Source organism: Lonchura striata, chromosome 1, assembly GCF_050655825.1.
Source record: "Lonchura striata isolate lonStrDom1 chromosome 1, ASM5065582v1, whole genome shotgun sequence".
NCBI lineage: Eukaryota > Metazoa > Chordata > Aves > Passeriformes > Estrildidae > Lonchura > Lonchura striata.
In genome coordinates, this window is record NC_140703.1 from 67,567,261 (window position 1) to 67,585,414 (window position 18,154).

Genomic DNA, 18,154 nt, shown 5'->3' on the forward strand with positions numbered 1-18,154 from the left:
GGGTAGGTAGAAGGCTGATGACTGATTCCAAGTGCTAGAGATTATCCTACCTCTATTTAATTTTTCTGATGTCTTCCTAAAACCACTTTGATGTTTTTTTTTGTTGGCATCAAATAATATTTTGGAAAAGGCATAATAAAAGAGACGTTTAATTTTGGTGAGGCTGGGTATCAGCCCATTGCTTGTGACTGAAAATTATGAATGTCTGATTCAGTAGCTGGTGGCTTCTGTCCAGCTGCCATTTAACACCATTGGTAGCAGCTTCCGTGTGGACAAAGAGGTAGTAGATTCAAAGAAAGCAGCAACACTTATGTCTTCATCATCGTTATTTTTAATCAATCAAATAAAACATGAGATGACTGGAATTACTGTACCCATGCTCCATTAAATTATGGAAAGATGCTACATTTGGGTGAACTCTGGTTTACCTCCTGAAATTCCAACTCTAATTTTCAGGACTTGCTCTCAACTAAAGTAGCTACTTTTTTTTTTTTTTCAGTTTGAGCACCTTCGTCAAAATTGTTCTTTTTCTCCCTTCCTGTTTTCCTCAAGTTATTACTCAGAATATGTCAGATGCTTGAAATCTTATTTACAATATCAATTCAGGTGTTAAAGTTTGGTTTTTAAAAAGAGTTATTTAGGAGTTTGGGTTATTCAGTGTGACAAGTGACTATTTCAAGAATACCTGGGTTGATATGTATTTATTCCAAATGACAAAGGGAATATAGTGAGAAATGGATATAGTAGGTCATGTTACCAAAGACTATGTGAGGGTTCTTTTTTAAATTGTACCTGGGTAAAGCAATTGTGAAACTGCATGTTAAACTAAAGCGTGATCAAAACTGTAGATGTTCTCTAAAGGAAAAAGTGGATATGGAAATAGGATTTTATGGAAGTCTTCCCTAGGTCAGATGTTTGTGCTTTTCTCTGCTAGTTAAAAAAAAAGAATAAGAAAGAAAGAAGTAGAGATGTTCCTCTGCAATAGGATATGTTTTCATTTAGTCTGATAGTTCAACCTTAGGCTGTTATCCATAAACAGCCCTCCTTCAACCACCTGACTCCAGAAGGTCTTTTGTATCCCAAAGGAAAAAGCATAACTCATCATATTGTCTTTGCAAGGTCACGTGTCTTTATTCACACTGTTACAGGTACTCAGCTGACTGATTTTGTAATAAATATGCTGAAGCAAAATTTTCCTAAAGCCAAGACCACACACCCATGGGAGTGATGGAGTCATCCTGTAGACCCAGGGATATCCAGATGATATATGCTTTGATCTTGGCTTCTTTTTAATTTTTTATTTATAGTGTTTGTCTTTGATACTAATCAGTAAAAAATTAATTTTCATCATTTTATACCCTGTAACAAAAACAAGAGCTGGTAAGAGAAGTAGATTTGGTAATGTTGAGTAGTTTAACCCTCTTAAAGGATGAAAAGATAAATGCTAAATGAAGAAACGTGCTCGGAAATTGTACTCTGTTCAGACAGACAGATTTGCGAATCCTGGTTTTTCTAGTTAGGCAAAACAGTCCAAAACAGAGATTTTCATTAAATCTTACATACACGCAGGTGTTCTCCTGATTAGGTACTATATTAAATTAGCAGACACTTTCATAGATATCAGCTGAAGTGCAGAAGGAAAAACAAACCCAAGAGGCACTTAGCTTCTGAGACTGGAGGAAAAAACAAATACTGGTGGATTCCAGGGAACTGCATTTTCCAGGCAGTCTCCTTTCTTCTGAGATACAAGATATGCCTGTAATATCTGTGTGTCTGCAGTACTTCTCTGCTTGATAGTGCAGACATAGGTGACTCTGGGTTGAGGTGGAAGAGCCTGTGTAGGGTTTAGAGTCCCTGCTGAGCTCTGCACAGCTTGGCTTAGACTGTGTGGCTACCACAGGTACCAGTGACTAACAAGGACTCGTGCATTGGTGGCTTCTGGGATGGGGAATGTAAACCTGATCTATTAATCTGTTGATCAGGTGAAAATCCTGTGTGGGTCTGCCAGGCCTTGTCTTCAGTGGCAAAGGGGTGTTCTACTTTTATCTGCTTAACTTCTTCACACAAACTCTACAAAAGATTGAAAATAAAAAGGACAGTTTAGCACCAGTTGAAATTAATGCAGTGTTGGTATCTGGCTTTTTTTCTCAACCAGCTGCATGCTAAGGTAGAACCTCTAAAGCCTCATCTTCACTGAGGAGTCACACTGAGGGCACTTGCCTAATGTGGTGCTCTGTACTCACTCTGTCTTTTGGTGCTAAGACAAAAATGACACAATGTACAAAAGTAAAATACAAAAGCAGAAAGAATAAAAAGGCAAGATATGGTTTATTTCCTAACTATTTTGTAACTACATAATGTTACCGAGACACAAATGTTGTTTTGGAAAGGACAGGGAAAAACTACAGAAGTAACTGAGGCAAGGTCAAATAGTAATTTCATATTTTCTGCTAATAGTCACTGAATATGACCTACACATATTCTGACTTGTCTAAATAATTTTTTAGCCAAACTTTCCTATTAATAAATTGTGGCTACACAAAAAGCCTGCACTGTTTCTTTCCCTTAGTGTCCTTCTTCTTTTTCACATGCATTTTTGTGTTTGGCACACTACTTTTTTAAACACACTGAGTTATCTGTTTTATGGAGTACAATATGCTTGCACATCCACAGGCAACTCTGTAGGAGACTGATTTTAATACACTGCAATGGTATGGTGGCTTCTCAGACTGGCACTTGATGCTTTAATTAATTTTTCTTGCTTTTTGTTTCTATTACTTAATGAAAATATGCCCTATCAAAATGTATTTATTGGAATGCTGTTAAAGTACTTTTTACTTACAACATTTTCACTGGTTTATTATAATAATATTATTAATAAATATTATAATATTTATTATTTATATTATCATATGAAAACCTATTTGCATTTATCTCAGTAGATGCTGGTATCTAGCTTTAGTGTTCTATTTTATGGGTTTTTCCATCTTCATGTGTGTGCCAGGTGCTGAACAAGCAACTACAAAGACAGGTCCTTGCCCTGTTGCACATCCTCAGCAAGAGAGGGCAGTAAGGAAAGGAGCTCACAGCTAAGCAGTTGCATACATCTGCTCTGAGTAGCTACAATAATTTTGGTTTTGTTGCAGTTTTTTAATACATGTTTCACTGCTGAAATTTTGAACTGATAAATCTTTCTCATAAGATGGTGGAAGGGTGCTGTGTGTTAAGCTCAAGTCTGTGACCCTTGCCATTTTATAAATAAAAGTGACAAGAAGCCTCTTGCCTCACTCAATAAAATGATCAATCACAACAGCGATTTACCAATTTCATATGTCTTTATCTACATCAAGGTGCTCTCTAGGAACATGTGCTGTATCAGTCAGTGAGAAATGCAGTGCAGATACTGGATAGAAATACAGTTTGCTACAAAAATACATTCCACCTAGAAATGGATTTTAGAGCAATTTAGTGATCAGGAATGCAGTATTATTATTAAATCTTACAGCTTTTATTCACATATTTGTTAACATGTTTTCTGGTAATGAGTAAGTTATCTAAGAATGGTGTAATGATTGTAAATGGAGTTCAGGAACAGGGTCAGAATCACTTCAGTCTCTTCTTGATGCACAGCACCTAATATCACCTTCATTTGCAAATTTAGTATAATGACTCACAAGCACAGGAAGCCATAAACAAAAAGGTATAAAAGGAGGACCCCTGGAATGTACTGGGAAAATACCAGAAATTATCATTTCTGTCCTGTTGTGATGTCTGTCTTAAGGATTATATTAATAATATCAGTAGTAAGAATAATGTAATAACAATTATAGCAATATATATCTCCAGGTATGGAGAGCATCCAGAAGGATTCATGTGTAGCTTTGAAAGTTTACACTGCAATGGATGCTCCTAGTAGATTGTTTATCAGGTCAGGTTTAGATGATTGATTCAGGATGACACAACTTGTGTTGTGACAGCAACTTGGTTAAAATAAAGTCTAGAAAACTACTTCAGATGTAGAAGCCAATACAACAGGTACCTAAAGACTGGTAAAAGGAATCTCATCTCCAGAGCTACTTGCTATCTCTGGAGTTTCCTAATCAGCTCTCTATAGGGAGTCCCTGTAAGCTCTCAAAAATCCTGGTACATGTTTTATGTACAGAATATGTACCATATCCTTTATATTTTAGATATGGGTAAGGAGGTGAGAAACCTTCACTTAAATCTGCTGAGGGCCTCAATTCATTGATTATGCTCTTGATTTCACATGTTGCAGATGGCCAACATAAGCACAACTATCATAATTTTCCTTTTTAAAAGCACAGTTGAAGAGAGCATTCAAATTTAGCTTAAACACTCTGGATAATCTGGTGGTGACAAGTAAGTAAAATTTTTAGGATTTATGATAATACTTTGTTTTCTCATCCTAAATAGATACTCATCAACATAATATACATCAATGCATATATATATATATATATATATAGATACAGAAATATGTTGATAGTTAAATACACCATTGCAACTGTTTGTCTGGTACCACTTGGTAGCCTCAAGTTTTTGTATTCAGGACAGAGTGATTGCTACATTAATTCTAAAAAAAAACCTATTGTGAATGTTATGGGGAAGGAGTTAATCTATAAAGAACAGGAACCAGTGCCTAGTGCTACAAGGTATATTGAAATGTATCTGTTATCTTAAATTTGCTTATGATAATAAGACCTAAGACTATCTGGTTCATATAAAGAGAAGGTAGAGAAATAGTCCTGTTACACAGCAGTCTTGAGGACTAGCTCTGTATGAATAGTAGGAATTATTGTTAGTTTCTAAATTATGCCATAGATGTTTAGAAGATACATTTTATAACTTTACAAGTTTGAGATTCCAGAAAGCTCATTTTTAATGTCCTCATCTTTCTCTTTTCCTAAATTATTTCAGTGATACCAGTAATAAATTTTATTTTAGTCACTGTTGGACAGATCTCTGGCTGTTTTGCTGAATATTGTATGAATATATGTGCATACATATGCATGTGAATTCCCCTACACTTACTGCAATATTTGAATGAGTGTTGATATGCGCAGATCATTGTTCTCTGTATAAAGATATTTTGAAGCCTGGGTGAGTGAAATGTTTTTCTATAAAAATAGCCTATTTAAATCCAATTAGAGCATCTTAGCATTGTTTCTATACTTATGCAAATATATTGCACGTTTACTGTAAACAATGCTTTGCACAAAGTAATGTTGAGATGGCATCGCTCATAGCACCTAAGCACTATTAAGTGATTATCATGCAGTATAATGTGGTCATTGATGTGTGTGGTGTGGTAGGTATGCATATTTCTTCATTATATTGTGTGGGCCCAGTATTAGCCAGTAAGAACAATGTATTATGCAGAAAGTTAGAAGAATCTTTTAAAAATGCCTACTCTATTAATCCAAAGGAATTAGCATTTGCTAGATTGCCAGTCAGACGAGGTTTTACAAGAGTTATTGTCATTTTGATTTTCGGATGAGTCACTTGCTACATTGCTCCCAAAGGCACCTCATTATGATTCAGTGAACAGCATATAAAATTGCTTAGGCTTTCGGGGCTCCATGGAAAGCGAGTGGGGGTTGCGGTGGCTCAGCGTTGTGAAGCAGCAGCATTATGCTTAATTGACACCTTTGATGTAGCCCTAAGACAGCACCTGCACCTCCCACTGCTGCTCAGAAGACGTCAGCCTTACGCAGAAAAGGCTTCTGCTTATGAATCCTGCATCGCATTCAGCTCACTCTGTGAGCAGCCCCAGCTATCCTTAACTAATCCCATTGCTTCTCTGTTTGGCTACAGCTTGGCTTAGAACAGAGCAGGAATTTTGCTGCTTGCTCTTATCAGGTTAAACAGTCAGATTTTGTCCATGTTAGAACTCATAGAAGGTAAGTCAAATGCCTTGTTGATAGCCCTAGTATTTAAATATTCTCCTAAGATTCAGAATCTGATTTCTGTTCTTTTTATCCTAGCACTTTGCAAATGTAGACTCTGATAGAATACTTGCTTGTTTAAGAATATTTACATGTCTATGTGATACACGCTTCGTAGTGTTTCTGTCAGTGCTTCAATGTGAATATTATTGATAGCCTCTCATGTGGTTACTTTGTAGTAGAATTCTGTCCTCTGCTGGCATTGTTTTGTTAATTTATTGGCTAATGTGCTGTGCACGTGAAGATGCTTCTATAAAGATAGGCACTGGCATATGTGAAGAAACTTGTTTATTTGAGAGAGGGATACTTTCCTCTAAGTCAGACTGGAGGAGTTATATCTAATTCATTTGCCTCCAGAAAGCCCTTCTGGGTTAAGTCTGAGGTGGTGTTTGGGTCAGATAGTATTGCAAAAATCTCTTCAAATGGTTAAGTCCTCACTCAAAAAGTGAAAAGCAGGCAGTTGGTTTGTTCTTGCAAGCAATACTGTGTTTTAGTTTTAGTGGGCAGCACTTCAAGCCATAGTTAAATGGAATGAAAATGTTTATATATTTTGTCTTTTAAGGTTAACAAAGCACCTTGTTCCCCATTACTTTCAATAATAGAAGTACTTTACTTTCAGTAAAGGAACAATGCAGTTTGAGAAAATAGGATCATGTTCTCTGCCATTGGCTAAAGTCTTTTCAGGTTTTTTCATTATTTGCTTTCACCTGTATAAAAAATTGTCTTTGTGAGCCAAAAATCTAAGGAAATAATTATTTTTTGGATTACCTTATTTAATGTTTCAAACATTAAGCAAAACCAAATTAATCTGTTCAACAATGACTGAAGAAAAATGTTGCTTTAAATATTTTTTTCCTTTAATAATGCCTTGTATTCATTCTTTTCAATTTCTTGTCCTTTTAGTGAATGGAACCCCTGGTAGCCAACTTTCTACTCCTCGCTCTGGGAAGTCTCCAAGCCCATCTCCCACCAGCCCAGGAAGCCTACGGAAACAGAGGGTAAGGAAATGAGGAAACTGATTTCTGAGCATGGCTGGGGAGAATCCAGCATAGCCATTATCCAATAGCCTTCTCCCTTCTGGTCCCTTGTGTGTGTGTAGAGCTATAGGGTGGAAGAGCCTGGCTACAGTCCTTGTGTTTGTAAAACAACCTGAAGTGGAATGCAACTGTTCTGTGTCTGTCAAAATGCTAAGTATACTGAGAACAGGTTTATCCTTGGGGAAAAAAAACCCAGGGGTTTCTCTCCTTTTTCACAAAACTTTTTGTTTGTTTGTTTTACCTTCTTTTTCCAAATATTTCACAACTGAAAAAAAATGTCAAAGAAATCTCTTTTGTTCCTAACTCACTGTGGGCATTGTCACTTGCACAGCCTACAGACTGCTTTGATTTTGAAGCAAGGTGAAAGAATGCACTGTGGAATTTAGCTGTGATATCACAGCCTTGTGCAGTGAAGGTACTATCAGCACCAAGGCACGTGAGACCTGTCCATCACTTTCCTGGAGAAGAGTTGATAGTTGCTGTAGGTTCCCCCTAGTTATCCGGTATGGAGGAATCTACAATATTTCTAAGCATCCAGGTTACTACTGTAACCCTCTGATAAAATATTATTCATCCAACCCAAAAGCTCCACATGCTGCTTGAATTAATTTTATCTGGTTAAAATAAATAAGACTGATGTCTATGTATTTTTTGCTGTTTTCTAAACTGTGGTCAGTACTTAATGAAAGCATCCCTAAGGCAGTAATCTGTATCTCAGACTTGTTTTTAAACAGAGTTTGAACTCATGCCTTTTCTCCCTTTTCAGTTTTTAAACAATGATACAATTTATGTCTCTCAAAATTAAGAGGATTATGTACAAAATTGGTAGTGCTTGACTTTAGGAGCTGGTGCAGAACTGATTCCCCAGATACCCAGATCAGGAATAGCTGTAGCATGACATGACTCCCTTCTAGCCTGCAGACCATTCTTTATATCTGATGTATGTCAGGGAGCTGAGGAATGGAGCATGTCCACGTCTTACCTCCATCTGGGATACAGCAATGGGTCTCTGCCATGACTTGCTTACAGACAGGGAGGCTGTGATCTTGCAGTGTAGGGACAGCCAGTGAGCAGCAGCTGGAGCCTCAGGGTAGTGTCAGGGTTTTCATCATCTGCTACACAGAGAGTAAAGATGTAGGTTCCAGTGGGTAAGCTGGTGCTAAAATCTTCTTGAATGCAATGTCTTCCCCACCTGTTTGTTCTTGCTTTCAAGGCTTATTAATGAATCATTAATAAGTCACTGGAGAGGGAACAAAGAGTCTTCCAAATGAATTATACATTGGTGATGTGAGGCCGTCTGTTTAGATGGATGATACCAGTTTACACTGGATTTGTGTTTGCTGTAAGGCTGTCTCTTTTCATTGGTAACTTTCCTAAACTTACTTTCTCACCACTGAAGCTCTGCTTTCCACAGTGAAGACATGTTTTTCTGCTAATGTTTGTGGATGGGTGAGTGGGAGCCATGTGATCAGCACCATTAGACACAAGAGGTTTCTAGGCACAAGATTTCTGACTTTCAAATGTGAAGAGGAGAGCAGATGGGCTTCTTTTTATGTGTAAGTGTAATAGGATCACTGAGTGCCAGTATTATGGATGCAAAGTGCTATGTAGCGGTAACAAAATCAGACTGCTAACTGTAGAGAAAATAAATATTGAAGTGTACTACAGGAGAGATAAGACTAAGATGGTTAGAGAGTTGAATTCTCTTCTCCAGTATTCGTATTCAGTCCTCTTGACCTCAGTAGGGTACCTTTCATACTTGTCTGGCTTTATTTTGGACAGATTTATTTTTTTTACCACATGAAACATGGAATATATTCATGTAAAAATAGATTGCAATCATGTAAAAAGCATTGTAATAACATTATTTAGATTACAAAATCAACTCTGAAGTTCAGGGATGGAAACTTAACACTCAGTCTGAGAATTTTTTCCATCTGCCTTCATGTTTAGCTTGTGAAGTGAATGAGTTAGAAGTTCAGTGTAAAAACATATGATTGTATCATTAAAGGCTATATTGTTCATTCCAATGACTAAATAAGGAATTAAGCAGTGCTAGAAGATAACAATTTCCTTTTTAGCAGTATAAGTGGTGTTCTGTTCAGTTTTAGTATAGATTTTTGTATCTTTTAATTTAAATTTAACTTAGGTTATTTTATGTACCATATTGTCATGAACCAAATTTAAACTCAAAACATTTGTTTTTGTCTTCAGTGGCTTCAGCTACGGTGCTGACAAGCCAGTTGCAGGGTGAGGCATATTCCCTAGGAGGTTGCTGAAGTCCTGGTATCATGTGATAGACATACAAGGGAGAAGAGATGCATTTTAGTTCCCATCTTGTCACCTGTATTGAGAGGTGAGGTGTTCCTGCCCTGAAGGAAGAGTGTTGGCTGCTGTAGCCATGAGCTGGAGGTGAAGGTGGTGGCTGGTTTTCTGCACTGTCTTTCTGTTTTTACCTGCAGTTTGAGGAAGCTACTGTTTTAGAACTGAAATAAAGTGCTGGGTCCTGGGGACACCAGCTCAGCTCTGTAATTTCAGGTGTTTTGTGCCTCTGTGCAGTTAGAGTTTGTGTTCTCTCATGCCACCAACATGGGGTGCCAGTGGTAAGGACTGGGTCTGGAAGGTGGTAGGGACACTTCCTCTAGCCTAGCCTGGTTCACCTTGCCTTAACTAATCAGTCAGCTCTTCAGCATCCCCACCCAGTGCTATGTGGGAGCTGTAGACCTGACATCACCATGCCCAGGAGTCAAGGCAGGTTGCCTGTGTTTTTCCTGGAAGTACAGCTGAGAGGAGGTCAGGCTTTTGAATCCAGAGGCCCCAAAGCAAGGTACTTCCACAAAGGGAGGGATTTCTTCCTAGGAATAGTAACTACCTGTGGAGTACATTAGGCAGCTTAAAATAGGGATTAATCATTTTACTTACTGATATTTCATCACTCATCTTTTTAAAAAAATGAATTCTGGCCTTTGAAGGAAGGCTTTTGGTTGATGTAAATAAGGTCAAAAATGTGGCCTTACATGCTGTTACATACTTACTGTCCTGTGGTACATAGTCAGGAAATCAGTACTCTTGTAACCCTACAGATAAAATTTTGTACCCTCAAAAGCCAGAATAAAAAAAAGATAAAATTTATCTGTTCTCATTTGCATATGTATGTTGGCTGAGTTTTTTCCAGAAATCCAGAAGTCAGTGAAAGTTATATTTTTATAATCTTCTGCGAAACTCAGTCTATATTTGAAGAAAGTAAGATTTGAAAGATTAATTTCATGGGTGTAATTCACGAAGTTGAAAGTGAACTAGGAACAATTTATCAGCTATCTTAGCTAACTGTCAACCAATTTTCAGCTTCTGAATATTTTATCTAGCAGACTGTGTGCTATAGTTACTTTTTCATGCAGTTTAATTATTTCTTTATTCTTAAATAGGAAATTAAGATTCTAGTTTTTATATTGTTATGAACATAATTAAGTTTTAGATTTTTTTCCCAGAGGATTAATACATTTGAAATTCAGGTTTGAAATAGCAGATTCAAGTAGAGTTAATGAGTTACCCACAAATATAGTTACTACTGCAACACAGTGCAGTTAACTATGCAGAAAAGGTGACATGGCATTTAGAAAAAAATTTAAATATTTTTTCTATGTTGTTAGGAGTTGCAACCTACAGAATAAAAAATAGATTTAAGATACCTCTTTACTGATTATACAGATTGAATTCTATGTATATAAGGATTTTTTTCTGAGTTGCACATAGCCAAGAAGTCAGATTCATTCAGCAATTTTTGTCTTCTTATAAAATCTATGCAAAATAATAATTAGATTCTCCTCATAATTTCAAGACATACAGCTCTCTGGCTAATTATAGGTAACAAAAATTCTTTCAGAAAGGAAAACTTTTTAAGACTTTCAAGCATTTGAAAGCAGGTAAAATAGCAGAGAAAATGGCACTGAAATTGGTGAATGATTTTGATTTAAAGCAATCATAGAGTTATGAAAGAAACATAAAAGTATTCTCTAAATATTAAAATTCAGAAATACCTTATTTGTCAGTTCAAAATGCATATTTTTTTTAATATTCAGAAGTCAGAGCAGCCACCTGGGAGATACTGTTCAAAATTTTGGGGTATTACCCTCTCTAGGAAATCAAAAGATTCCTTTTTCCTGTATGTTTTAGAAATTCCCAAACTGTACATTCTCAAAGGAAATTTTAATAATTAACTGACTAGTTAGTATTCAGAATAAGATGGTCTTGTCTGTTTAAAATTGTTCTCTTGTCTAGATTGTTTGCAACATAGTAGAAATGTATTTAAGATGTGATTTTCACTCTGCCAGTCTAATGTCTTCTACTGTGTCTATACATGCCCATTGGCAGAATACATACAGACTATGCATTCTAGGGAATCATCCCCCCTTTAAGGTACTTAAATCCCTTTTACCTCATGCCTACAAGTAAAATATGAACCTGCATTGTTTATTGAGATCACAATTTGAAATATGTGAAGCATTCATTTTAGCTGATCCTCTTTTGTAGTATAGCCTTTAGATTTGTTCATTTCTTGTCTGTGTTATCTTACTGTGATTAAAAAAAGCAAAACAAATCCATTCAAGTCAACCCAAAAGCTGGTTCCATCAGCTTTCCCATTCTCATGTTTTCCTTGTACTTTGTCTTACAGGGATTTTTTGTTGCAATTTGTTAGTGTGTTCTATATAGAAAGGATCCCCCAAAACACCTTAAGATATCAAAAAATGGCTATGAGATGTGCTAGCCACCTGCCCAATCAGAACCCCTCTGGACCATCAGTTATGCCTAAATCACTTTAAAAGGACAGGACCCTATCCTGTGCCACTTCTCTTTTTTGAACTTTCATTCCTTATGACTGTGTGTCTTGAAGAGGGTTGTTGGGCTGTGGAGGTGGGATAGGGTGATGTATCATCCCATAACACCTCTGGCACTCGAGGATTGTCTGATCCATCAGAGGATCAGTGTGTTGAAAGAATGAAATGTACAGATCCACTCAGACTCTCCCTCTGCTGTCATGAGCTGGTTGCTTGGCTACCGACAGAGAGACGGTGATGGGGGGACAAAGTGTAAAACATGCTGTCTTTTTATACATTCACACGGGCACAGAGGAGCTGTGGAAAAGGAACACCATTGTCAGTACAACATAGGCAACAGCAGTATACAGTGCCAGCAGTCCAGGGGTCAAATGTTGCTGTATCCATGCTATATCACCAGTGGGTGGCAAGTTTTTAGTTTTTTTAACTTATGTAAGGTAAGCACTTTACTGCTCTGCCACTGCAAAATGGCCAAATGGGAAATACATTCCCTTTGAGATTAAATTAATGTTTACAGGTTTCCAAACCATTAAGAGATTCTTCAGAACAAATACTGTTTGAATAGTGTTTAATAGGACAGACTCAAAGAAAAAAAATAATTCCTCTGTGTTGTACATTGAAACTTCAGCTTTATTTACTATCTTTTTTGATTAAAAAATAATTATATGACATTAAGACAACAATATGAGCATATAGAACGTGTATTTTTTGTTGAACAATGTCTTCTGGTCCACAGTAACAAAAAGAATATAAGACAGTTGCAGTACAACAAATCAAACAGAATAAACAAATCTATACTGCACTTCATCTTACAGGACCTGTATCGCCCACTCTCTTCGGATGATATGGATTCAGTAGGAGACTCAGTGTAAAAGAGAAAATGGAACAATGTTTATGGTTTGTGATTTGATGAAGGTTTAACATTTTTAAAGAAAATAGCTGCTAATTTACAGTAATAGTGAACCGCGCAAAAGAGTTTTGCATATTTAATATTAACAACATGGGGCCAAATTAATTCTAGTGTGTGGGGGTATTTTTTGGCTTTATCACTGCATTTTAATGCAAGAATTTGTAATGAATGAGCCATTGAATATGTCCATCAAATCCAGAACAGCATTGTGCATACTTAAAGGCACAAAGATTGGATAAAGTGAATATAATGCACAAATCCATAGTGGGCACATTTATGAATAGCACTATTTTTATCATCAAAGGTACTGATTATATGTTCCGTTTTTACCATATCTATCTTTATTCATTTTGATATGAACAGTTAATAGGTACTTTGCTTTTACCAACGAATAGGTAAAATGCAGAGAAGAAAAAAACCTGCCATATTAAACTGCTTGCACCATGCTGTCTGATCCCAACACGCACATTTGAAGCACCCTAAATTTAATCTTTTTATCCAAATGAAAGGAAAGTGAAGAAATCCTGTGTGGTCGCAGGCCAAAAGTAATTCTTTCAGAGCAGTGGTCAAATTCTCTTCACTGCATTGCCATCTGATGACTGTAAACAGAAGGGTGCTCACAGGCAATCTGAATGTTTTACCTGGCAAGAGCTGTTAATGCTGACCATCCATATGTAGCAAGTAAAGAGAGACAGATTTCTGACTGAGGAAATACAAGGGCCTGCTGTCTAGCGGTGTCATCTGACATACTTATGATGACATATTTTGGAAAAATGTATTTTGCCTGAGAAAGTAATTGATTATATTCACTTATGTTGAGAAGGGGAACATCATTTTTATTTCCTATAAGACATTTTGTGCATTTTAAAAAGAAAGCCAACAGAAACGGTAAATACTGTAAATCATCCTCCTATTGACCTAATTTTTCTGTTTTTGCAGCATCTAGAGGTGCTCTTTTTGTACAGCATGAATATGCAAAACTCCTTTAGTGTTAAAGTAGGTCATGCATTAGAACCAGTTGCTTAACAAATATCTACTAATTTTTATTTGTTTTCTGCTGCTTTATTGTGAGAATCTTAGTCTAGTTAATTTACATAATAGCAATATTTCCCATTGTATGTGGTATTAAGTCCATAGTGTAGTGATCACACATTTTTGCAGTCTTATACCTTTCCTTTAATTTTCTCAAAGACTAATAATTTAAGAATTAGAAATCAGCGTGTTTCTTATTCTCAGCAAAAAATCTATAGAGGTTCTATTTTTGAGCTATTTAGTGATGATTTAATATATTTTGAAATCAGGAAAATTTACTTAATTGAAGAAAAGGTTTAGCTGCTACATGCCAACTTCTAAATGGAGTGAAATAATTCCTTTAAGCTGATTTGTCCATAATAAAACTCAGCAAATGGAAAATGTTGGCATGTGATGTTATGGCTTGACTGTATCAACATAATTTTCTTTACAGAGAATATTTGCAAAAAGAAATAAAAGGGCAGCAGAATACAAAACTTACCTTCTCTTTTTCCAATATGTGGTTCCAGTATCATTTGGAGGGAAAGTCATTGGTCTGGCAGGTTTGCTGAAGCAGTCAGGTCATTCCTTTTTGAGATGCATGTTTTGCCATTCCTGCCTCAGACTTCAATCCAAAACTGTTCCCAGCCATAAGAACAGTCCATCCCTCACCCCATACCATAATGCATAGGCTGCCCTGTTCTGAAAAAGTTCACAGCTGTGAAGTTACTTGCATTTTTGGTTGTTATGAGGGAATGTCTTTGCAAAATGTGTTACTTGATCCTGAGAAATTCATATTATATAAAGGTGCATTGGGATCAGTTTCCAAAAATTCAGGCAACTAGACTAGATTGAGAGAAATACTTCCTGACGTTTTAATTTTTTTTTTCCTGTAAAGAAAATAAATTCCAGGAATTTTATTTTCCCTCACTTCTCCCATATAGGCTACTGCTGCTTAGTCAGTTTATTAAGACTGTTCTGCACAGGGAGCACAGACTGCCATCAAACCTGAATCCCACAGCTTTGCTTAGCTGTGGAAAAGAAAAATGGACCTTATATCAGTAATTGTTATCATAGTGAGTTCTCCATCAAGACTGTTTTAAAAAAGATTATACTAGTCCACAACATTTAATCATTTCAACATATGACTTTTATTAAGGGGCTATTCAGGGGCAAGACATATCATTAATATTTCATTTTAGGAATGAAAGTCCCTTAGAGATTGAAAAGGTACACTGTTTATAGACTTTGAGATCCTTTTTTGTGTGGAATGTAATTCCCATTATACATGAGCAGAAATGAAATGTTTCTTTTGAGCAAGACCAGAAGGTTTCAGTTTATGGGTGGAACTGAAATTGTGTTCCTTGATGCTGTAATTCTGCTTGCAACAGCACAGGTTTTAGTTTGTTCCTAGAGTTCATTAACTGCATTAAATAATAGAATAGCTTAAGCAACTTTATAGTGTTTGAACCTCTGAAAGTTCTCTGTATGCTGCATTATTTGTGCCTGCTCCAAGGTGATTATAATGTAGCTAAAGAGTCTTGTATAGATTGTGAAAGCTTTGCTTCCCTTTGAGCTTTATGAATACTTGTGATTATTTCCCTAATGCTTTCTGCAACTTTGTTTCATTTTTGTTTTTAAACCTCTTTTCTTCTTTTGTGCAACAAGCAGTTCACATGTGAAGCACAGAATGCATATGTTTATATTTACACGCACATGCACACGTACATAGATTAATAGCTTTGGAACCCATGTGCTGTTATGTCCCATTTGTGACTTTTAACAAATAAATGGGGAAAATGTTTTAACAGGAGGATGCTCATCTGGCAGGATTCATTACAGCTCTGGTAAAGTTGGTGGAGCTGCACCAACCATTCCTTGCTAAGCAGCTACCCCAAGGAATTCTGTACAGTTTTAAGAGACCACATCTATGAACAAGGGCTAATTTCAAACCGACCAGAAGCTAGTGGCAAACCCACCATTGAGTCCAAGGTAGGAAGGATAGACACTTATGCACAAATACATACACAAAGACAAGACATTAATCCTAAATTGAAATTTGAATATTTGAAATGGTATCCTTTTGACATGTTCAGTCTTATGCCTCCTCTTCAATGGTGCTGTTCTGCATTACATTAAGTCATGCAAAAATTAGAAGTTCTTTTGTTGAAATCGGTAAAATCTTTAGCATTCATTATGTAATGTAAAAATTGCTTTCCAATTCGTAAAATAATTCAGAGACAGCACATTATATTTAGTTATTTTTCTCTTCAATTCATTTTCACAGGGCATATTTGGCTGAAAGATGAAAATTCTGGGGTATTAATATTGTGGCTATAAATGTATATTGCAAGAAAGGATATATATAGTTCAACATCCTAGGAGAACAACTGGATTGAGATTGTGTGAAATTGAGATAAATAATAATGTTTTCTTCTGCAGTTTCATAATTCACACTGCTGTGTGAACTTTATATGGTACATAGTTACAAAAACTGCACTCTGAATGTAAAATGAATTAACAGAAATATAGAAAAGAAACTGATCAATTCAAGTTTACCGTATCTGTCAAAAATGTAGAGAAATGAACAGACAGAAAATCCTTATGGTGCTAAATTACCTCATCCCTTGATGAATGCATAGATTAATGTTGTCTGTGCTTTTTTTATATCCAGTTAATGGTGTGCAACCAAATACAAGATCGGTTTTTATTTAATCTTCACTTTCTATCTGCTAGTGACAAGAGCTTGTGGCTATGAGTAATGAAAAGCAACTTTACAAAGCACAGACAGCAATACCTTTATGTGCAGAGCAAAGCAAGCAAGTGGTTGTCCTCCTCTTTGGAAATGGGTGTGCTTCCTCCAGGAAAGCCCTTCCATCCAGAAAACCAGGGTCTGCTGAGCAGAGCAGGGGCTGCCCTGAGCTATGCCTGCTGCCATGACAATTCTGGCTGTCTCCAGCTGGCAGCTGTCCCCAGGCAGGCAGTGGGTCTGTAGGTGACACCTGAGCTGTGTCCGCGCAAGGCTGAGCGCACGCACCGTGCGCACGCGCTCCTGCGCGGGTTGGTGTCCCTGACTGCGCGTGGTGATTATCCTCCAGTTCGCTTCAGTTAACCCTCAGCAGTGAAGTGTGAAGAAAGCTGTACTATATTCAGCGTGTCCTTGTTGTCTGGTGTTATATGGGGTAATTAGGTTATGGTTTGCCCTGCAATACAGTGTTTTGGAATTTGGGCTCTAGTGAAAGAGGAGCTAACAATGTTTGTGTTAAGACCTCTTTGTTTTCTCAGTTGCACTATGATATTGTAAATATTTGGCACATTTACAACATAAGTTTAAGATTTTACAAAGTTATGCATACAATTATTTTTTTTAATGAAAAGTGCTTGGATATTTGCTTTTAAAACTATACCATTTTTGTATTCATGTGAAACAGGAAACCAAAAAGAAAGCTGTTGATTTATCAACAAAATATGTAAAACTTGCAAAATAAATACTGATGAATGTTTTATTTCTTATAATCAGCTGACAAAAATCACCTTCATTTTTGTGCCATTGTTTCATCATACTGTATTGTACTTGTGTTTCATATTTGACCATGTCATCCTGGTTGCAATTTGTTATTTTGCTAGATTTAACATTAATGTAGATTATTGTAAGTGATGTAATAAATATATATTAAAAATGCACACTGTTCGGAGAATTTATTTTGGAAACGTGATTAACATGGTTTAACAAAATTCTTGCATTTGGTGTTCCTTGTTCATTTTGGATCAACATTGTCCATCTAACCTTAGTGTAAGCATGTGGGGTTCATGCATCCTAATGGGTTCCTTTAAACAGTAGATGCATTCAGTGTGTTTTTTAGTAATAAACTCAGGGCTTTAGTGTGTAGATACAAAAAATGCTTCAAGGAGGAGTTTGGTTTGTAGTGGGTGTTGTGAAGACAGTAAATATAACTGCCTGGAATTGCTTATGGGTAATTTTGTGTGCACATGATGGGCTGGATTTGAAGCATGAAGTGGGAAATTAGTGGAATATCCAAAGAAAGGTCCCAACCAGCAGCCTGAGCCCCAGCAGAACTTCTTCTAAGACAAGTATTAGGAAAATATGCTTGTGAAAAGCTAATAGTACTGAAACATACTTGGTGTGTTTTAAAAAGTACGTAGTTTTCTGATACATTTTTCCACTCTAAAAAAGCATCGTCACATATCCATAGCCTAGTTTTATTTCTTGTTTGGCAGGGGTGGGGGAAAAGAGATGTTACAAATTCTGACATGTCATCTGTCAGCCTGATGCTTCAGCTGATGTTCCTGGAGGAAACTGTGGGCATGATAAAAGTCCTAGATTTGAAATGCCCTTGGTTGCTGGTAAATAGTTCTGCCTAAAAAAAGGCGTAC

The 18,154-nt window shown here is 36.5% G+C and overlaps 1 protein-coding gene across 4 annotated transcripts in view; it reads left to right on the forward strand.

Moving 5' to 3' along the window:
* DCLK1 (doublecortin like kinase 1) overlaps positions 1-18,154 on the forward strand; it is a 231,808-nt gene that overhangs the window by 156,988 nt on the left and 56,666 nt on the right. For 3 of the 4 annotated variants that reach the window (XM_021541917.3, XM_021541918.3, XM_021541919.3), the window contains exon 6: positions 6,870-6,964. In XM_021541917.3, the coding sequence (XP_021397592.1) occupies positions 6,870-6,964 (95 nt within the window). Of the gene's footprint in view, positions 1-6,869; positions 6,965-12,653; positions 17,444-18,154 lie in introns of those variants that run through there. The other variant, XM_021541922.3, reaches the window with a different exon arrangement.